Source organism: Crinia signifera, chromosome 19, assembly GCF_055691185.1.
Source record: "Crinia signifera chromosome 19, ASM5569118v1, whole genome shotgun sequence".
Lineage (NCBI taxonomy): Eukaryota > Metazoa > Chordata > Amphibia > Anura > Myobatrachidae > Crinia > Crinia signifera.
In genome coordinates, this window is record NC_139226.1 from 82,612,798 (window position 1) to 82,636,819 (window position 24,022).

Genomic DNA, 24,022 nt, shown 5'->3' on the forward strand with positions numbered 1-24,022 from the left:
TTCTGGTAAGCATTACACTGCTGCTCGTAGGGGGTGGCTACTGACTTTGCTTCCCAGCACACTCCTCCCCAAGACCCATGAACAGGGAGTGTCCCCGGGTCCATGACCAGGAAATGCCCCAGAGTAGCGGCCAGGAAGTGTCACCAGACCTGTGGCCAGGAAGTGTTCCCGGACTCGCGGTCAGGAAGTATCCCTGGACTGCAGCGGTGTTAACCTTATGCAGGGGGTAGTTTTCTGGGCCCGCGGGCCCCCCAACCCACCAGGCCCCAGAGCTAGTGCACCCTCTATAGTTATGCCACTGCTCCCTCTGTCTGCCCCCTATGCTCCCTCCCATCTGTTCCTCTATGCTTCCTTCCGTAGGTCACTCTATGTTCCCTCCCGTCTGTCCCTCTATGCTCCCTCCTATCTGCTCCTCTATGCTCCCTCCTGTCCATCCCTCTATCCTGCCTCCTGTCCATCTGTCTCTAGGTCCATGCCACCATATGGTGCTTTGTCAGTCCACTCATGCCCCTCTCCATCCATACATCTATAGCCTCTTATGGTGCTCTATTTGTCCATTATTCTGTCTATGCGGCCTCCTGTCTGTCCATCTATCCATTTGTCTCTCTAACTGACTCACTCATCTCTCTTTCTCTATCTCTCCTGCCCCTGAAAGGCATTGTAGAGACAAAGGTGGGGGCTTTCGAAATTTTGCCATGGGGTCCCACAAAGTTCTAGTTATGCCCCTGCTCTTGACTATTATGGGGGTCACAGAACGTTATATTTGAAAAACTCCTCATAATATTTATTTAGTTTTTTCCCCCACTATTTTATATTCCAAAGGTTCTCATCTGTGGTTGAATGTCCATAATGTCAATTTATTTCTCAAGCATTTCTCCAGCTTCTGACATATGCAATGGCATATTGGGCCTGATTCAGACCTGATCACTCACCTGCAAACTGGCAGATGAAAGCAAGTAGTTAGCCACCATCCAGTCAGAGTGAAAATCTGCCATGCATAATTCTGCGAGTGAATTTCGCAATCCAGTATAATGCCGCGCATCCATATGCAAATCATCAAATTTACTTGGGGAGGTGTACATATGCCATCCCTCCCAACTGTCCCATTTTTCACGGGATGGTCACCAGGGGTTGGCAGTGTCTTGTGGTGGGGAGGCAGCTGGGAGTCCCTCCTGTCTTCCACTGCTCTGCTCACCAGAGCACCTGGGAATAGACATTGTACGTAGGGATGCCAATCCCCGGGCATTTTTTTAAATCCCGGAATTCTTCATTGAAAAATGTGTCTTGTGGTGGGGAGGCAGCTGGGAGTCCCTCCTGTCTTCCACTGCTCTGCTCACCAGAGCACCTGGGAATAGACATTGTACGTAGGGATGCCAATCCCCGGGCATTTTTTTAAATCCCGGAATTTGTCATTGAAAAATGCACAATCCCAGGATTCCTGGGATCCTGGAATTGGCTTCCCTAATCTAAAAAAACCCTCCCCGGTCACCTTGCATATTTACTTACATGTTCGATGTGGTGAGGCCGGGAGGGTGGCCGGTGAAGCCGGGCAAGTGGTTGATGGAGCCAGGCGGGAAGGGGGGGGGGTTTGCTATAGAGCCAGGTGGGTGAGCAATGGAGCTGGGCGGGCGATGCAGGCTAATGCAGCCAGGGTGTGTAGGCGGTTTCATGGAGGTGGGAGGGCAGTGTGTCCAGGATGAGGTGGCCTGTGCAGCGTGACCTCTGACATCATCACGCTGTGCAGAGCGGCACTGCTGGGGTTGAGAGAAGCCGGGCAGCATCTGAGCACTTGCTCAGATGCTGCCCGGCATTAGTCCACGCATGTGCAGTCTAATCCCGAAATCCCGGGATTGGAAACTCCTCCGGCATGTAGGAGGAGCCACAAATGTAAACAATCATTCTATATAGTTGATATTATAGTAAATGAACATAAGTAAATGTACCTCTTATATCAGAGAAAAAAAACAGGAAGGCAAGTGGTTCCATATACAATAAATGGCATGGAGACCCCCTCCCAAGCATAACCATTGTTATTCTGACATCTGGGATGTCATGTACTAGGATGAGATATTCTGACATTTCAGACTTTTAGTCAAAAATAGGATGTGAATTGCAGTATAATCCGCACTTTTTGCTGTGAAATTTCCACATTTTGGCCTCTTGGGTTTTTTTTGCACTTCAAATTGCATCCAGATGTTTTCCCATTATAAAGTATACAATTTACAAATATAATAGGGTGCAATTTTTGGTAAACGTTACCAAAATTCGTAAACACAATAGAACAGTTTCAGACTGGCAAATTGACACAGAACCATGCACAGTGAAAATGTGTAAAAGTGAAAATTAAAAAAACAAACGGCATCTCCTCTTCCCCCCCAGTATAACCAGTCCCAGACTCATTGAGTCGGTCCTGGTTCCCCAAATACGGGGGGGGGGGGGGGGTCATAAAAAATCATTAGGATTTGTCGTATATAAGAAACCAGCACCAGGCTCTTGGACAGGTCCTAGTTGCACAAATACGGCAAACTAAAAAACTTGGGGTCCCCCATATTTTGGATGCTCCAACAGCCAGCAGTCTCATTAATGTGTCTTATTATTATTATTATTATTTATTACCATCATTCTGATTATTGCTATTGTAATATTGTTACCATTTTTGGAATGTATTCTTATTGCTTAAATACTATAGATAATCATGTCTCCTCTGCCTCAGAATAATATAGTGAAACAATGTATAGCAATGGGTTTCCTGTATATGATAAGATACAATAATATCAGGAGTGACCTCTTTTTACATGCTTGTTTTATATATGACATGTCTACAAGATCTATATAATTCTGGATCCCTAAAGAAACTTACAAGATATTATATAAGTATATTTATTGTACAAAATGAAATACAAATAGAGCCACCTCTAAAGGTTGAGGGATATACATAAAGGCTTTTAAAACACCTAAATAAGCAGATACACGTATTGCCTGGACTGATCATATTCAATAGAAACCTTCAGAGGTAATGTACTTTTATTTTTTATTCCTGGAGCTAACCACGTATTGGTCTGCTGGGCAAAACCAAAATTGAATAGCCGGTGTCGGATAATGCAATAATCTGCACAATACAGCTGACTCTCATGTGTAGAGTCTGAGCAGAACTTTCCAGCTTTTTAGCCCATTTGTGACATTTATTAAAAGGGATTAACACCGCTAGCCCAGCTATTGGTGCTATACTTATCATTTTAGAGTTACTAGATTTGCATATATATATATATATATATATATATATATATATATATATATATATATATATATATATATATATATATAGACTGGTCTCTACCTATAAGGTAGATAGTAATCAGCACACCATTTATAGATAAAGAAAAAAGTAGCTTTTATCTCCAAGAATAGCACATGGCAACATATATCAAAATCATTGAATAAGGTACAGGTCAAACTTTTGCAAAGTAGTACAATTCCCTCACAACATCTATGTGAATATTGGGGAAAACCTGTATCCAAAAGCCAGAGTCAGAGCCAAGTACCCGACAGCCTGTTTCGGTGGTCACGCCACCTTCATCAAGGGTATAATGCTGGATAGAAATGCTGCCGTTTAAATAGAGCCCCCAGTGCCGCCAAAATCAATTCAACTCACCTCACCTGATTAGGTATAACTCCCGACTAGCCAGCGGACAAATGCTCCAGCGCCATGGAACGCAGAAGACGTCTGTGGAACGCACATCCGCTTCCGGTCCCCGGCGTCAGGAGTAAGAAGCAAATTAAACTACTAGCAGGGACGCTGTCCACGCTGTCCGTGGGAGACAAGCGCAGCGCGCACCAATCAGTACACACAGCGCCGTCACCACATCAGACCAGCGGACGTTAACGTCACTGGTTAATGCTGAAACGCACAGGGTCTGGCCGTGGAACGCACGGCCATGACCCCGGCGCCAGTCAATAAGAAATAGAAGTACAAGTAATGTAAATGTCCGTACAAAATAGGGATGTAAACCAAAAATACCACAGGTGTTAATATTAATAGGTGTAGAATTGAAAATAAGGTAACAACTGGGGACTCCATAGATTGGATACTACACCGTGAGAGTATCACCATAGATGGAAGACAATAAAGAAGCTATATTGCAATCAAGTGATGTTGCAAAAAAGCACAGCCACAAAATAATATAATAATAGTTCAAAAAAAATATTCGAATATATAACAATATCATAATATATATATCTTGTGCGAAAAGTGATAAGTAAGCCAATAGTGCCCACAAAGGAGTAGTTAAAAAACAGAACTATGTACAAGAAAGGCATATAGAAATGAAGAAGAGTAGTCATCAGGATAGTAGAGATAAATACTGCACCTCAACTGACGAATAATGCATACAATATAATGTATACAACAGCAGTCCCACTACAAAAATACATTGAGGTTTAATTCCTCATTTAAACCTGCTGGTGCTAATGAGTTCAAATTATAGATGAACTCACTTTCCTTCTGTAAGAGTTTCAGATGGCGATCGCCACCTCTTTTTAGGGCTTTAACTTGGAACAAGGGCATAAATTTGAAGTCCACGATTGTATGTCCTGCTTCGAAGAAATGCCGGGCTACCGGAGGTGTGGTTTGGTCCCTAACCGTCATCACTTTTTTGATTGATGATCTATGCATCGCTATTCGTTCCTTCAACATACGGATCGTTTTCCCCACATAGAGAAAATGACACGGGCAAATAATAACGTAGACGATGAATTTACTATCACATGACATACGCTGATGTAATTTGATCTTGACTCCAGTTTTGGGATGCGTGAACTGTTCTCCTGTGATCATATGTTGACAATTCACGCAACCACTACATTTAAAAGCACCATTTTTACCACCCAACCAGGTACTCCTGCTGGGTGTTGGACTAATGTCAGAGAAAGTAATCTGGTCTCTGAGATTACTGCTGCGTTTGTACGCAAAAAGTGGCTTTTCATGACAAAAAATACCCATTACTGGGTCAGTCTCTAATATGTGCCAGTGCTGATGAACTAGGTCACGTAGTTTAGTGGATGCTATCGAATAGGTCGTTGGAAAAATCATGCGAGACACAGTTTTGTCTTTTTTCGGTTGGGATAGTAGCTCGTTTCTTTCCAATAGCAAACAACGGTCGATGGCTTCCTTCACCTCTTTCTTGTCGTACCCTCTTGCGATGAAGTCATTGCCCATCTCTTGTAGTGCACTCGGAAGTTCATCCCTTACTGAGGTGATCCGAACTACCCTCAATAATTGGGAGTATGGTAACCCGCGTTTTAACGGGGCTGGATGAAAGCTTTCTGCTCTAAGAACAGAATTAGTGTCCGTCGGTTTTTTGTATATAGAAGTGCGGAAACAACAGTTTTCAATTCTAACGTCAACATCCAAAAAACAAACTTTAGTGGGACTGCTGATGTACGAAAATCTGATGGTGCCTGGTATCTCATTTAATGTCCTCATAAATGAATCCAGCTTTTCAGGGCCTCCCGTCCAAACAAAAAAAATATCATCAATAAATCTAACGTAAGAAGTAATGTATGATGAAAAAGACCGGTTGTGTAAAATATGTGCTGATTCATAATCTTGCATAAATAAATTTGCATATGCGGGTGCCATGTTTGAGCCCATGGCTGTGCCCTGTAACTGCAAAAAAAATGAATTATCAAACAAAAAATAATTTTTATGCAAAATGAAATCAATCAGCAACAAAAAATACTCAACGGGAGGACCCTTATAAGCCTAATGAAGGTCGCAATGGACGCATTAGAACTTGGGGGGTCAAATGTGCTACGTTTTTTAAAGGGCTGTGAGCTAGAGGGGGAACTCGGTTGCTTGGAGAAGTAATCTTTGAGTTTAAGTTGACGGTGGAACTTATGTAGCTCCACCTCACAATCAAAGTTTTTTTGTTTAAACGTTTGTACAAATGAAAGCCCTTTGGCTAATACTTGTTCCTCGATGGGGGAGAGAGTATAATCAGATATATTATAAACCGTTATCTTTTCGGGCCTCGGGGGGGCTGTTCCCTTGTACCTGTTCTTCCTCCCGCCCCGCCTACATTTTTTCCTCTGTTTCTCCCTCTCGAGTTGCTGGCCTCTCCTAAAAAAAGAGCCCCGGAGTTTGAATTAGACTGATCCGAGTCTGATGTCTGAGACTCAATGTCAGTATAAGGCTTGGTGTACCTCCGCCTGCCACCGGTACGAGGTTTCCAGGTTTTAGGGTTACTCTGGGAAAAGATCCAGGGATAAACCCTGACATCTTTGTAATCCTCACGGACCTTTTTATATTTATTTTTCTTGAAGATCAATAGTTCTTCCCTAAAGGCATTGACATTTTCCTCCAATTTACTCAGCCAATCAGCACTAGTGTCTGTTTTAAGTGTGTCTAACCCATGGGTTTCACAGTCACCAATCTCTTTCTCCAATGCTGATATGTCACTGTTAACTTGTTGGATCACAAGCACCATCAAATCAAAGCTACATTGATTAAGAATGTGGCACCATTGATTTTTTTCTTCAGGCAATTGTATTGAGCATTGACACTATACTAAAAGATACCACAGATTTTTTAGTTAGCATCGACAGGCTAGGTCCAGCACCTCCCAACTGTATCTTGGTTACGTGTGATATCACGAGCCTTTATACTAACATCAGCCATGAAGCAGGATTACAGGCAATTAAACGTATGCTTACACAAAATCCAGCTTATAAGGGTCCTCCCGTTGAGTATTTTTTGTTGCTGATTGATTTCATTTTGCATAAAAATTATTTTTTGCTTGATAATTCATTTTTTTTGCAGTTACAGGGCACAGCCATGGGCTCAAACATGGCACCCGCATATGCAAATTTATTTATGCACGATTATGAATCAGCACATATTTTACACAACCGGTCTTTTTCATCATACATTACTTCTTACGTTAGATTTATTGATGATATTTTTTTTGTTTGGACGGGAGGCCCTGAAAAGCTGGATTCATTTATGAGGACATTAAATGAGATACCAGGCACCATCAGATTTTCGTACATCAGCAGTCCCACTAAAGTTTGTTTTTTGGATGTTGACGTTAGAATTGAAAACTGTTGTTTCCGCACTTCTATATACAAAAAACCGACGGACACTAATTCTGTTCTTAGAGCAGAAAGCTTTCATCCAGCCCCGTTGAAACGCGGGTTACCATACTCCCAATTATTGAGGGTAGTTCGGATCACCTCAGTAAGGGATGAACTTCCGAGTGCACTACAAGAGATGGGCAATGACTTCATCGCAAGAGGGTACGACAAGAAAGAGGTGAAGGAAGCCATCGACCGTTGTTTGCTATTGGAAAGAAACGAGCTACTATCCCAACCGAAAAAAGACAAAACTGTGTCTCGCATGATTTTTCCAACGACCTATTCGATAGCATCCACTAAACTATGTGACCTAGTTCATCAGCACTGGCACATATTAGAGACTGACCCAGTAATGGGTATTTTTTGTCATGAAAAGCCACTTTTTGCGTACAAACGCAGCAGTAATCTCAGAGACCAGATTACTTTCTCTGACATTAGTCCAACACCCAGCAGGAGTACCTGGTTGGGTGGTAAAAATGGTGCTTTTAAATGTAGTGGTTGCGTGAATTGTCAACATATGATCACAGGAGAACAGTTCACGCATCCCAAAACTGGAGTCAAGATCAAATTACATCAGCGTATGTCATGTGATAGTAAATTCATCGTCTACGTTATTATTTGCCCGTGTCATTTTCTCTATGTGGGGAAAACGATCCGTATGTTGAAGGAACGAATAGCGATGCATAGATCATCAATCAAAAAAGTGATGACGGTTAGGGACCAAACCACACCTCCGGTAGCCCGGCATTTCTTCGAAGCAGGACATACAATCGTGGACTTCAAATTTATGCCCTTGTTCCAAGTTAAAGCCCTAAAAAGAGGTGGCGATCGCCATCTGAAACTCTTACAGAAGGAAAGTGAGTTCATCTATAATTTGAACTCATTAGCACCAGCAGGTTTAAATGAGGAATTAAACCTCAATGTATTTTTGTAGTGGGACTGCTGTTGTATACATTATATTGTATGCATTATTCGTCAGTTGAGGTGCAGTATTTATCTCTACTATCCTGATGACTACTCTTCTTCATTTCTATATGCCTTTCTTGTACATAGTTCTGTTTTTTAACTACTCCTTTGTGGGCACTATTGGCTTACTTATCACTTTTCGCACAAGATATATATATTATGATATTGTTATATATTCGAATATTTTTTTTGAACTATTATTATATTATTTTGTGGCTGTGCTTTTTTGCAACATCACTTGATTGCAATATAGCTTCTTTATTGTCTTCCATCTATGGTGATACTCTCACGGTGTAGTATCCAATCTATGGAGTCCCCAGTTGTTACCTTATTTTCAATTCTACACCTATTAATATTAACACCTGTGGTATTTTTGGTTTACATCCCTATTTTGTACGGACATTTACATTACTTGTACTTCTATTTCTTATTGACTGGCGCCGGGGTCATGGCCGTGCGTTCCACGGCCAGACCCTGTGCGTTTCAGCATTAACCAGTGACGTTAACGTCCGCTGGTCTGATGTGGTGACGGCGCTGTGTGTACTGATTGGTGCGCGCTGTGCTTGTCTCCCACGGACAGCGTGGACAGCGTCCCTGCTAGTAGTTTAATTTGCTTCTTACTCCTGACGCCGGGGACCGGAAGCGGATGTGCGTTCCACAGACGTCTTCTGCGTTCCATGGCGCTGGAGCATTTGTCCGCTGGCTAGTCGGGAGTTATACCTAATCAGGTGAGGTGAGTTGAATTGATTTTGGCGGCACTGGGGGCTCTATTTAAACGGCAGCATTTCTATCCAGCATTATACCCTTGATGAAGGTGGCGTGACCACCGAAACAGGCTGTCGGGTACTTGGCTCTGACTCTGGCTTTTGGATACAGGTTTTCCCCAATATTCACATAGATGTTGTGAGGGAATTGTACTACTTTGCAAAAGTTTGACCTGTACCTTATTCAATGATTTTGATATATGTTGCCATGTGCTATTCTTGGAGATAAAAGCTACTTTTTTCTTTATCTATAAATGGTGTGCTGATTACTATCTACCTTATAGGTAGAGACCAGTCTATGCAATACATATGTAATCTGGCACCCATCAATTGAATCTGAGACGGTGTGCGGTTTCTCCTGTATATATATATATATATATATATATATATATATATATATATATACTCATGATAATTTTTTAGATTGTAATGTATTGTTTTGTTTGTTTATTTAGGTTTGCATAACTAATTCATTTTATTGAATTATTCTGTGTACCTTTGAGCGCCCCACGTTTTCCTTTTTTGTTCACTAATGTGCCCGCAGGGTCTCTCTCGTAGTTCTCCTCTAAAAAGAATGTGGAAGTAACAGACACACAAAGCCAGAAAGCTAGAACTTTATTAATCACCCCTTTACACCAAGAAATCACTCACACATTCTTACAGTACCTTGTCCAGCACTGTCCTCTCTGTTGATCTTCTCACTCGGCAGTGAAAGCCACCGACTGACCAGGCTGCTCTATAGCAGAGATCTGGTGACCACCAGTTCTCTGTCTCCACTATTGAGCAGCCTGCTCAGTCCAGAACAAGGGACAGAAAGAAACTCTTTTTGTTGGGACACTTCTTATTTCTTAAAAAATTATTATTTCTAAAATATTTTATTTTAATTGGGTAAAATAGACAAAGATAACATATAACACACAATACATACAGTGGACACCTGTCGTAGTATAGTTATACTAGAAGTATTTAAAATTGTGTAGAATTTAACCTAATCAGGTTCATTTAATTAATGACCGTGCTTCACTGCGAAAAATATATCAAATATTTCACAGTAATTATCAGGTTATGCAATAATATGCTAATTACTGAATAGAGAGGTTCCTCCTACAGATCTCTGGTATAGACAAATAACACCGGTAGTAGTAGCTGCAATTATTACATACAATTATCCAATCGTCAATCTAAGCTAAAGGCCCCCATACACTATGCGATTTTCGGCCGATTTCACCCGATATCGGCACTTTGGCCGATAAATCGGGTGACATCGGCCAAAAATCGCATGTGTTTGACATCTGATCTGATCTGATGCGCGGTCCCGTGCGCATCGGATCTGATCAGGTGATCGGACCTGCTGCACATAAGATGTATCGGCATCTGACCCATCATGGGCACATCGTGGGTGCTTTTGCACCCATGATGTATCAGATCCGATATATCTATATGTTTGTACCCTCCTCCCGCCCCCCGCAGCATGTGTACGTCACCGGAAATGGCTCGGCTGCCGGAGAGAACTTGAGAAGCCGCCGCAGCGTCCTCCTGTCAGGCTGTCACAAACGAAGTGACAGCACTGAGCGGTAAAAGAAGCAGTGCTCCGTCGCCTCTGGGCTGAGCTCCGGCAGTGTACGGCACCTGATTGCCTGCACGGCTCTCTGTAGACTCCAGTGTTATAAGAATGTAACACAGGAGTCCACAGAGAGCCGCACAGACACCGTACGCTGCTGGGGCTCAGCCCGGAGGTGACAGAGCACTGCTTGTTATTCACTTTCAGTAGATATTCATTGCCACAACAATCCTGTCCATGGTACACTCCCCCAGACCAGCACTATTTATCATACCCACCGCACACACTGCCCCGTTAATCATCAGCACAGTTCGTTAGGTTATCACTCTCTTTGATTTATTTCAGCATGCGTGTCAGCTATCCGCTTTCCCTCCTCTCCACATCTCACTTTTCACCAGGCTCAGCAGCACACCTCCCCAAGCAGGGGACACACTACACGTACAACTGTTAAAACTGTAACTAGTCCTGTAACCAATTATACAGTCAATTAACAATATATGTACCCCAGCTACATGACTGGGGGGGGGGGGGGGGGCTACAGTTTAGGAGCAGCTACGCTGGGGCAGTGGGGGTGGGGGGCTACACTGAAACATTTGAGGACAACTAGAAATAATTATATTAAGGCGTGTACACACTGGAGCAATATTAGGTTAAATCGCTGGGAATATGGTCACTGAGCGACCATATTGCCAGTGATTTGGAGCGCAGCTTGCGCTAAATCGACAGCTGCGCGCTCCCGTGTGCACTCCCTGCTGGTCGCAGGAGCATGCTCCTGCGACCAGCGGTTATCCTCGGCGATCGCTGTGCCGGGAGGTCAGCGCCAGGGAGATCAGCGTTGATCTCCCCAGCCCCGTGCCGCTGCTCCCTCCCTCTTCCCATGAAAGTGACAGCAGCGGCGTCTGCTGCTGCTGCGCTCCCCCTCCGCCCCGTAGCAGTGTCTCCTTTTCATCGCTGATGAAAAGGAGACACTGAGCAATATGATTGCTGGGGATATATTGCTAGCAATATATCCCCAGCAATCATATTACCCCATATGTACACAGCATTAGTAACAATATTCAGGGAAGTTGACACTGTGCGCCAGATAAATCACATGTGATTTATCTGACGCAAATTGGATGTATAAAACGGCACATCAAGTGTCAAATTGTATGTAGGCCCCCTGGGAAGCTGCCGGAGAAGTTCAAGGGAAATCAGATGCAATTTACAGGTCAGATAAATCTTACTAGTGTATGGGGGCCTTAACAGGTGGTGCTAGGGTTTACTCTATTAAGTATAATGCATGCACAGTGGTTGAGAGGGATAATAAGTGAAGACTATCTAATTATTTCCTACAATGATGGTTATTTCTCTCTCAACACATGTCAAATAATAGGATCCCAGAATTAGATAAGTTGGAAAAGATATTATATCAGGTGGAGAAATACCTGCTGTGCAACATCTTGTAAAAAATACATACAGAGGATGTGGCATGAGTTTCTTCCAATCACCCAATACTCTATGTCGAAGATTTCGAAAATTTGTAGAGTGAGTAAAGTGTGAAAAGGCCTGTACAGAGTTAGCCACTAGCACTTGAGAAAACCCCTCATATAAATTAATTATAGCGGAGAGGAATATTCTGGTGCTTATTCTCCGTGCCAGGGGCAGAGAGTTACTACTGTCGGCTTACTGTATTGTGCGCCTGCTGCCGATGAGTGAACTCAAGAATTTAGAGGAAATAGCTGTAAGAGTGCATTTAGATATACAATGAATTTACCCTTTACACATATATAATCCAGTGCTAGTTGCTTAACCCCTTCCCGACATTTGACGTACATTTACGTCATGGTCGGGAAGCACTTCCCGACACATGGCGTAAATGTACGTCATGGATTTAAACTGTCACCGCGTCTATAGACGCGGTGACAGTTTCAACATGTCTGCTGTCCCTGACAGCAGACATGTCCGTGCATGCCCAGGGGGGGCTGCGATGCCGCCCCCCCCGTTGGCGATCGCTGTGATTGGCTGTTCAGTGTGAACAGCCATTCACAGCGTTTTCCTGTGTCACCGGCGAATAACGTTCGCCGGTGACACGGGATCAGAGGTGATTGGTGCTGTAAAGTACAGCACCAATCACCGCGGGGTGTAAGGGTGACACTGGTGTCACCCCACCTCACCCCGCCCGCCCCCAAAGGCCGTGATTGGTCCGTCGGACCGACGGACCAATCACAGCCAAGGAGGGGGATTTAAACTAACGGTGACTGCACTGCAGACGCCATTCCGGTCTGGAATAGCGTGCAGTGCGGTCACCGTACCCCCCTGCCGCCATATACTGACCAGAACCTTGCTCCATACTTACCTGATCGCTGCTTCATCACTGCTTGATCACTGCTTGATCTGTGCTTGTAGTGTGCTGGATGCTTCCTGGATCCTGTTGCTACTTGTGCCTTCCTGTGCTGTGAAATTGTGCTGCTGCAGTGTAATAGCTAGATAGAGAGATAGATAGAGAGAGATAGAGAGAGATAGAGAGAGATAGAGAGAGATAGAGAGAGAGATAGTGTCAGAGAGTGCTATATTTTGTGCTGCTGCAGTGTGATATAGTTATAGATAGAGAGAGATAGAGAGATAGAGAGAGAGAGATAGATAGAGAGGCCTAGTGACAGAGTGCTATATTTTGTGCTGCTGCAGTGTGATAGTTATAGAGAGATAGAGAGAGATAGAGAGAGAGAGATAGAGAGAGATAGTGACAGATTGTGCTATATATTTTTTATATAACTGACTGCTGCCCCCTCCTTTTGTGCTGATCAGTATAAATTAACTGATCAGCAACTTTTTGGGGGCGCAGGTTTTTTTTATATATAGATATACCTGTCAGTGCTGCTGCTGCAGTGTCATAGAGTGATAGATAGTGAGAGATAGAGAGATAGAGAGAGATAGTGACAGAGAGTGATAGAGAGTGCTAAATTTTGTGTCTGCTGCCCCCGCATTTTGTGCTGATCACTATATCTGAGGTGATCAGCAACTTTTTTGGGGGTACAGAGGTTTTTTTTTTTTTATATATACCTGTCAGTTGGACTGTCAGTTGCACCAAAGGTTGTGCACCTGCTGCACCTCACTGGTAATCAGTGTCGCATCACTGATCACCTTTTTTTTTTGTGTGTGTGCTGTGGGGTCTTTTTTTAATTTTTTTTTTACACACACTGTGATTTTGTGGGTGTCCTGTGGCCGCTGTGCGCTGATCAGTGACGTACATCACTGATCATCTTTTTCGGCACAGGGTTGATCTATTTTTTTTTTTTTTTTGATCAAATTCCTGTTGCCTTTGAGCGCTGTTCAGTGACAGACGTTACTGACCAACATCTGTGCTCAATTTTTGGCGCAGGACCTTTTTTTTTTTTTTTTTTAACCCCTTCAATTTTTTTTTTTTTTTTTTTATTGGTATAAAGTATTTTTTTTTTTTCTGCACTACATACACACTACACACTACATACCCCCCGGGTTGAAATAAAGTTTGTACCCCCCCCTACACTATACACGTGTTGAAACATTTCACTACCAGTAACACAAAAATAAAAATGGCATCCCAAATGTCCTCCCAAATGTCCTCCCAAATGTCCTCCCAGTCATCCAGGAGAATGTATTCAGTGGAGGAGGCATATGCCATGCTTGCCTCTGACTCAGACACAGCCAGTGATGCAAGCGGGGAATTTGAAGGATTCGTCTTAAGCTCCTCTTCCTCCTCTGGTGATGAGGGACCCCCTCAAAGACGCCCCCGTAGAGCAGCTGAGACCCCCCCCCAACAATTGATCTCGTATGGACCCCACCACCAGACAATTTTGAGCCCCAGGTTCCTGAGTTTTTGGCCATGCCAGGAATCCAATTTGATTCCACAGGTCTCAGAGAAATTGACTTTTTCAAATTATTTTTCTCTGATGATTTTATAAATTTAATGGTGGACCAAACTAATTTATATGCCCAGCAGTTTATTGCTCAAAACCCCACGTCATCATTTGCTAGGTGGACCCCTGTAGATGCAGTAGAGATGATGACGTTTTGGGGTCTGGTGTTTCATATGGGCATAGTAAAAAAGCCAGAAATTAGGCAATATTGGAGTACAGATGTTCTGTACAGTACTCCATTTTACCGTATGGCCATGACCCGGACTCGATTTGAGACAATTCTTAAATTTATACATTACACCGATAATGCACAGTGCCCACCCAGAGATGATCCCACCTTTGACCGGCTATTCAAAGTCAGGCCGGTCATTGATCATTTCAGTGCCAAATTTGAAGAGGTGTACATCCCTGAAAAATGTATTTGTATCGACGAGTCCCTTATACATTTTAAAGGAAGGGTTAAATTCCGCCAGTACCTTCCCAGTAAGAGGGCAAGGTATGGCATAAAAATGTATAAACTGTGTGAAAGCACCTCAGGGTACACCCACAGGTTTAGGGTTTATGAAGGGAAGGATTCAAGAATTGAACCGCCAGAATGCCCCCCCTCCCTCGTAGGTGTTAGTGGGAAAATTGTCTGGGATTTAGTGCACCCCTTCCTGGATAAAGGTTATCACCTCTATGTGGATAACTTTTACACTAGCATCCCCCTGTTTAAGGCCCTTGGTTCAAGAGGTACAGCAGCTTGCGGTACTGTGCGCAAGAACCAAAGAGGCCTCCCAAAAACGCACATTGCCCAAGTAATGAGAAGGGGTGAAAGCAGGGGAATATGCAACGAAAATATGTTGTTGGTCAAATATAAGGACAAGAGGGATGTCCTTATACTGACAACAATTCACGGAGACAGTACCACCTCCGTCCCTGTACGAGGTACCAGTACCCACACCTCCAAACCTAATTGTATCCTGGATTACAATAGGTACATGGGCGGAGTGGATCTTTCAGATCAGGTACTGAAGCCGTACAGTGCCCTGCGGAAAACAAAAATCTGGTACAAGAAGGTGGCCGTGTATATCATCCAGATGGCACTGTATAACGCTTACGTGCTATTCCGTTCTACCGGCCAGAGGGGGACATTTATGCACTTTCAAGAGGAAGTCATAAAGGGCCTAATATTTGGGAACCAGCAGGCAGAGGGCCCCAGTACTTCTAGTACTGGCCCCCGTATTGTACCAGGGCAGCATTTTCCTGATGAAATCCCCTCCACTGGAAAAAAGGGCAGGACACAAAAAAGGTGCAAAGTTTGCTATAAAAAGGGAATAAGAAAGCAAACTATTTTCCAGCGTGACACTTGCCCTGACAAACCCGGCCTATGTATAAAGGAGTGTTTTAAAATATACCACACATCTATGGAATATTAGGTTCATAATTTCACCGTGCTTCGGGGGTCTTGCTAATGCCACATAGCACCCACCATTCATTCCACCAGAATCTGAGCCGCAAAATCCAAAAATCACTCCTTCCCTTCTGAGTCCTGCCATGCACCCAACTGGTATTTTTTGGTCACATGTGAGGCATTGCCGTACTTGGGAGATATTGGGGCACAGATTTTTGGGTGCTTTTTCTCCTTCATTCCTTGTGAAAATGAAAAATTTTGAGCCAGAACTGCATTTTTGTGTAAAAAAATTTAATTTTTCATGTTCACTGCCCAGTTTTATCAAAATTGGTGAAACCCCTGGGGGTTTGAAATGTACACTATACCCCTAGATGAATTCCCTGAGGGGTGTAGTTTGCAAAATGGGGTCACTTGTGGGGGGGTTCCACTGTATTGGTGCTTTGGGGGTCTTGCTAATGCGACATAGCACCCACCATCATTCCACCAGAATTTGTGCTGCAAACTCCAAATATCACTCCTTCCCTTCTGAGTCCTGCCACTTTTTGGTCACACATGAGGCATTGCCGTACTCGGGAGAAATTGGGGCACAGATTTTGGGGTGCTTTGTCTCCTTCATTCCTTCTGAAAATGAAAAATTTTGAGCCAGAACTGCATTTTTGTGTAAAAAAATGTAATTTTTCATTTTCACTGCCCACTTGTATCAAAATTGGTGAAACCCCTGGGGGTTTGAAATGTACACTATACCCCTAGATGAATTCGCTGAGGGGTGTACTTCGCAAAATGGGGTGACTTGTGGGGGGGTTCCACTGTATTGGTGCAACATAGCACCCACCATTCATTCCACCAAAATCTGTGCTGCAAAATCCAAAAATCACTCCTTCCCTTCTGAGTCCTGCCATGCACCCAACTGGTATTTTTTGTTCACATGTGAGGCATTGCCGTACTCGGGAGAAATTGGGGCACAGATTTTGGGGTGCTTTTTCTCCTTCATACCTTCTGAAAATGAAAAATTTTGAGCCAGAACTGCATTTTTGTGTAAAAAAATGTAATTTTTCATTTTCACTGCCCACTTGTATCAAAATTGGTGAAACCCCTGGGGGATTAAAATGTACACTATACCCCTAGATGAATTCCCTGAGGGGTGTACTTTGCAAAATGGGGTGACTTGTGGGGGGGTTCCACTGTATTGGTGCTTGGGGGGTCTTGCTAATGCGACATAGCACCCACCAAAATTCCACCAGAATCTGAGCTGCAAAATCCAAAAATCACTCCTTCCCTTCTGAGTCCTGCCATGCACCCAACTGGTATTTTTTGTTCACATGTGAGGCATTGCCGTACTCGGGAGAAATTGGGGCACAGATTTTGGGGTGCTTTTTCTCCTTCATACCTTCTGAAAATGAAAAATTTTGAGCCAGAACTGCATTTTTGTGTAAAAAAATGTAATTTTTCATTTTCACTGCCCACTTGTATCAAAATTGGTGAAACCCCTGGGGGTTTGAAATGTACACTATACCCCTAGATGAATTCCCTGAGGGGTGTACTTTGCAAAATGGGGTGACTTGTGGGGGGGTTCCACTGTATTGGTGCTTGGGGGGTCTTGCTAATGCGACATAGCACCCACCAAAATTCCACCAGAATCTGAGCTGCAAAATCCAAAAATCACTCCTTCCCTTCTGAGTCCTGCCATGCACCCAACTGGTATTTTTTGGTCACATGTGAGGCATTGCCGTACTCGGGAGAAATTGGGGCACAGATTTTGGGTGCTTTTTCTCCTTCATACCTTCTGAAAATGAAAAATTTTGAGCCAGAACTGCATTTTTGTGTAAAAAAATGTAATTTTTCATTTTCACTGCCCACTTGTATCAAAATTGGTGAAACCCCTGGGGGTTTGAAATGTACACTATACCCCTAGATGAATTCCCTGAGGGGTGTACTTTGCAAAATGGGGTGACTTGTGGGGGGGTTCCACTGTATTGGTGCTTGGGGGGTCTTGCTAATGCGACATAGCACCCACCAAAATTCCACCAGAATCTGAGCTGCAAAATCCAAAAATCACTCCTTCCCTTCTGAGTCCTGCCATGCACCCAACTGGTATTTTTTGGTCACATGTGAGGCATTGCCGTACTCGGGAGAAATTGGGGCACAGATTTTGGGGTGCTTTATCTCCTTCATTCCTTGTGAAAATGAAAAATTTTGAGCCAGAACTGCATTTTTGTGTAAAAAAATGTAATTTTTCATTTTCACTGCCCACTTGTACCACAATTGGTGAAACCCCTGGGGGTTTGAAATGTACACTATACCCCTAGATGAATTCCCTGAGGGGTGTACTTTGCAAAATGGGGTGACTTGTGGGGGGGTTCCTAAATTTTAGCATCTTATGGTGCCTAGAAACCTACATGGTGCCTAAAAAATAATCTCATAAAAAGGAGGCTCCAAAATCAAGTAGGTGCTCCTTCTATTATGAAGCCTGTGGTTTGGTCAACGTGCACACTAGGGCCACATATAGGATATTTTTGAAAACAAAAGAATTGGGGGAATAAATTTTTAGTCACATTTCTCTAGTAAAATGTACTGTGTTCCTTAGAAAAATGTATTAAAATTGCAAATCTGCAAAAAAAATGAAATTTTGAAATTTCACCTACACTTTGTTTTAATTCCTGTGAAACACCTAAAGGGTTAACAAACTTCCAAAATGCTGTTTTGAATACTGTGAGGGGTGCAGTTTTTGAAATGGCATCATTTATGGGGGTGTCTCACATACAAGTCCCTCAAAGTCATATCAGAACTGAACTGGTCCCTAAAAAAATCAGTGTTTGAAATTTTCTTGAAAATTTGAGAATTTGCTATTCATATTGTAAGCCTCCTAGTGTCCAAAAAAATTAAAAGGAAGTTGAAATAATGATGGAAACATAAAGTAGACATATGGTCTATGTTAGTTATTAACTATTTTGAGTGGTATGATTATTTGTCTCACAAGCAGAAAATTTAACATTTTGCAAATCGCTAAATTTTCCATTTTTTCACGACATTTTGGTATTTTTCACAAAAAAACACAGACTGTATCGACCCAAATTTACCACTAATTTGAAGTACAATGTGTCACGAAAAAACAATCTCAAAATCACTGGGATAAGTAAAAGCAAAAAAAAGTTATCCCCACTTAAGTGAGACATGTCAGATTTGAAAAAAATGGCTCTGTCAGGAACGCAAAAACTAGCTCTGTCAGGAAGGGGTTAATAAAGGATCCCATTCATAAAACAAATGTGCACTGCCTATGTATGCCTCCCAGCATCAGTCTGGACCGTCTGTCTACAAGTGTTTAGAGCAGGGGTGGGGAACCTTTTTTCAAACAAGGGCCATTTGGATATTTATAAAATCCTTCGGGGGCCATATAAAAGTGATCAATATATTCATGCGGGTATTATACACATGGACAGCGATATATATACATGCGGGCATTATGGACATGGGCAGTGGCACATACATGTGGGCATTGTACACATGGGCAGCGGTATATACATGTGGGCATTATACACACAGGCAGCGATTTATACATGTGGGCATTATACACATGGGCAGCGGCACATACATGTGGGCATTGTACACACGAGCAGCGGCATATACATGTGGGCATTATACACGTGGGCAGCGGCATATACATGTGGGCATTATACACACAGGCAGCGATATAGTCATGCGGGCATTATACACATGGGCAGCGGCATATACATGTGGGCATTATACACACAGGCAGCGATATAGTCATGCGGGCATTATACACATGGGCAGCGGCATATACATGTGGGCATTATACACACAGGCAGCGATATAGTCATGCGGGCATTATACACATGGGCAGCGGCATATACATTTGGGTATTATACACATGGGCAGCGGCATATACATGTGGGCATTATACACACAGGCAGTGGTATATAAATGCTGGCATTATACACATGGGTAGCGGCATATACATGCAGGCATTATACACATGGGCAGCGGCATATACATGTGGGCATTATACACACAGGCAGCGATATAGTCATGCGGGCATTATACACATGAGCAGCGGCATATACATGTGGGCATTATACACACAGGCAGCGATATAGTCATGCGAGCATTATAGACATGGGCAGTGGCACATACATGCGGGCATTATACACATGGGCAGTGGCATATACATGTGGGCATTATACACACAGGCAGTGGTATATAAATGCTGGCATTATACACATGGGTAGCGGCATATACATGTGGGCATTATACACACAGGCAGCGATATAGTCATGCGGGCATTATACACATGGGCAGCGATATATATACATGTGGGCATTATACACACAGGCAGCGATTTATACATGTGGGCATTGTACACACGAGCAGCGGCATATACATGTGGGCATTATACACGTGGGCAGCGGCACATACATGTGGGCATTGCACAAATGGGCAGCGGCATATACATGTGGGCATTATACATATGGACACATGGGCAGCGGCAGTGTGGAGAAAGTGACAATCAGACATAATCACATAAACCTGTTTGGGGGTAAATGACAACCCCTGGATCTCTCAGTCACTGGGGAAGGAAGTAGTTGGGTGAGAGGAGCGGCACAAGAGCAGCAGCATTTACTTTATTTATTTACCCTGTTTTGTCTCCGGCAGAGTCTGGCTTCACCTTCAACTGGAGGGTAAGCAAGTATTCATGTATGCGGGCAGGTAGGCCGAGCAAACTGGGTGCGGGGACTTATCCGGCCCACAGGCCGGAGGTTCCCCACCCCTGGATTAGAGGTACACAAGCTGTGCTACTAAAGAGCAAGATAATAGAAGATCGCATATATGTACACCAATATGTACTTATCTATGTGTTCCTTCCAGCATCAGACTGGACCGTCTGTCTGCCGATGTAGACACATATGTAGATACAGATGTAGCCACAGATTGCAATCACCATTAGCAGGGTAATATGCACATTTAATGTAAAAGATTATGAATAGAGTAATTGAGTTTATCCCAATATGACTTAGAGTAGATACAAAGCTATGTGGATTTTAACATATGGAAATTGAGATGCAGTATAACCGGATTATAAATTCGATACTTTACCACCTCTTGTGCGCCTGGTTTAAAGATTATAGATGTGGGTCGGAGTCTGCTGTCCCACAACCCCAAAAGTCAAATTTACAATGTGATAATCTTTCAGCCGCAGTCTGTTAATGTATTTGCCGGGTAGCGTCTCACTGTTCCATCTGCTCCCGGCTCTCTGTCCTCACACGTTTAATCCTTAGTATGTGAGCGGTGTAGCGGGTGATACCCCCCTATATTACCGCTGTGTCTGGTTGCAGGGACGGACTGTTACCCCTGACGGGCAGCAGGTGGGCAATACTGGTGGTCTAGTGTAGAATATCATATCCAGAGATAAGTGGGAAATGCAAAGGATTTCTCTAGGTTTCCACCGTGCGCACAGTGGAAACCATGTGCCAACGATATCGTTTTGCCTAGTGGTCTTGTTCACCGTGAATAAGCCCACTAGGCGAAACTATATCATTGGCACATGGTTTCCACTGTTCGCACGGCTGAAACCTAGAGGAATCCTTTGCATTTCCCACTAATCTCTGGATATTATAAAGGATTCCTCTAGGTTTCCACCGTGTGCAAGCCCACTTGGCGAAACAATATCGTTGGCACATAGTTTCCACTGTGCGCACGGTGGAAACCTAGAGGAATCCTTTGCATTTCCTACTAATCTCTGGATATTATATTCTACACTAAACCACTAGACTCTAAGGACACCAGATGTAATATCCCACGTCCTATTTATATAATAAGCATGGATGGGGTTACCATAGCACTTTACTTATGTATACTTTCCCTGCTAATTCTGGTTATAGAAATTGTTTAAGGCTTGTGCAGAGTAGCAAAAAACCTTTCTTCTATACAGCCTGCTCAGTCGGCAGCTGTCACTGAGCAGCAGAGAGGACAGCACTAGACAAAGTAGTCTAGGTACTGCATACATTTTACACCAATCCATTCACAGTCACATACATCTGTGATGGACCCCTCATATAGGGCCTTATTCTAGTTCACTCTTTCTGACAAAATCCTTCTTAGATGGACAAAACCATGTGCACTGCAGGTGGGGCAGATGTTACTTGTGCAGAGATAGTTAAATTTGAGTGGGGTTTTACTTCAAAGTGAGATCTATATTGTAGTGTAAAAATAAAGCAGCTAGTATTTACCCTGCACAGAAACAAAATAACTCACCCAAACTCAATTATCTCTGCACATTTTACATCTGCCCCCTGCAGTGCACATGGTTTGCTCATCTAAGAAGGATTTTGTCAGAAAGAGCACTAGAATAAGGCCCAAAGTGCTGCAGAGAGAAGCCCTTAACAATAGATAAAGAGGAAGGTGATAAAGAGTGATAAAGGACCAGCCAAAAAGCTCCTAACTGTCATTTTACAAACCCAGTCTGTAACATGGCAGTTAGCAGTTGATTGGCTGGTCCTTTATCACTCTTTATAACCTTCCACTTTATCTTTTGTTATGGCATAATACATCTGCCCCAGTATGTCAGGAAGTATAATAACAGCACAGAGGTAGAAGAGTATAAAATCAATGTGCTGACTGTGTAATCAGTGGTGTATATAATGGGTGCAGTGTGCGTTGTGCACATGGGCCCCTGATTCCCAGGGGGCCCATACCATGCACACTGCACCCATTTTGGTAATGCTTACTATTCGTAGTCTCACGGCAACAAAGGAGAGCTGCAGAAATCGCCCTAAAAAATGGCGTGGCGGCGTCCGCTTTTGAGCTCAGACTCCACAGCGCAGCAGAGGTTTGACATGCGCAGTAGGGTCTGATCTCTAGAACGCTCAGACCCTACTGCTCCCAGGGCCGCTCCCGGCAGAGAGTAGGGGGCCTGGCTGAAGAGGCTGCACGCTGGCCTCCACCTATCTGAAGACACCCCTGCATATAATACTGATACAAAGTTATTTACTGTGATACAGTGTTTGCTCAGTGGGAATGCTAGCACTGAAAATTCCTGACATAATCCTGTAGAATATTTGTAATTGTACATTTATGTATTTATTGTAATGATCACAATTTTATTAAATGATATATCTTTCTCATAGCAGATTTTACTTCCCTATTTCTCAGACTATACACAAAAGGGTTTAACATTGGTGCAATAACTGTATACATGACAGAGACCAGCCTATCCTGATCCATACCGTAACTCGTTTTGGGTCTAAAATACATAAAAATTCCAGAACCGTAAAATATAGTAACAACTATTAAGTGCGAAGTGCAGGTTGAAAAAGTTTTCATCCTGCTGGATTTTGAATGCATCCGGAGAATAGCTAAGATGATCTGAATATAGGAAATCATTATTAATACACATGAACCAATAATAACACATCCACTACAGATAAAAACAACAAGCTCATTAATCCAGGTATCCGTACATGATAGTTCAAGAACAGGTGGAATATCACAAAAGAAATGGTTAATTTTATTTCGACAGAAAGTTAAAGAGAATGTAAGGAGAGTGTGTATAAGAGAATTTGCTGCCCCAATAATCCATGATCCAGTGATAAGCTTCCGACACACAAATTTATTCATAATAATGTTATATAAAAGTGGATGACATATAGCAATATATCGATCATAAGCCATGGCTGCAAGAATATAGCACTCTGTTCCACCCAAAAGCAGAAAACAGTACATCTGCACAGCACAACCATACACAGAGATTGCTTTATCTTCTGATAGAAAGTTTGATAACATATTTGGAACAGTGGTTGTGATATAACATATATCCAGAAAAGCAAAATTGGCCAGACAATAGTACATAGGATTGTGTAGATTTGGACTGAAAATATAGGCAACAATTATATATAGATTTCCATTCAATGTAATTATATAGATACACAAAAATATCATAAAATGTAAAATCCTGAGTTCATGTTTTTCAGAAAGTCCCACTAAAATGAATTCCGAAATACTTGTAAGATTGTGTCCATGCATTTTGGCAATTGTCACTGTAGATAAAGGAGAGATCAGTATTGAATCATTACAGATTTATAGAGGAGCTGTCATTTTATTTTTCAGAGCAATCACCAGAATGTCAATCACCAGCTTCAATTCAAGTGATATAAGTGGGCTGTAATATGGCATTCTCACATAAGCAATGTTCACTGAGTGCATGTCCCTGTAAATGGAACTGGCTATAAGGTATATATGAGCAAATGAGCACTGGTGAGGCTGACAGGTATCAAAGCAATCATAAAGATAGGCTCATATATACATGTTCAACTCTGAG

General features: G+C 42.9%; 1 protein-coding gene across 1 annotated transcript; it reads right to left on the minus strand.

Annotated features, from left to right (window-relative positions):
* Positions 1-15,396: 15,396 nt before the first annotated feature.
* On the minus strand, positions 15,397-23,727 carry LOC146041572 (olfactory receptor 8U9-like). Its single transcript, XM_083161523.1, has 2 exons — positions 22,821-23,727; positions 15,397-15,440 (listed from the first exon to the last, which is right to left on the minus strand). The coding sequence occupies exons 1-2, from the start codon at positions 23,725-23,727 to the stop codon at positions 15,397-15,399; spliced, it is 951 nt and encodes a 316-aa protein (XP_083017649.1).
* Positions 23,728-24,022: the final 295 nt, after the last annotated feature.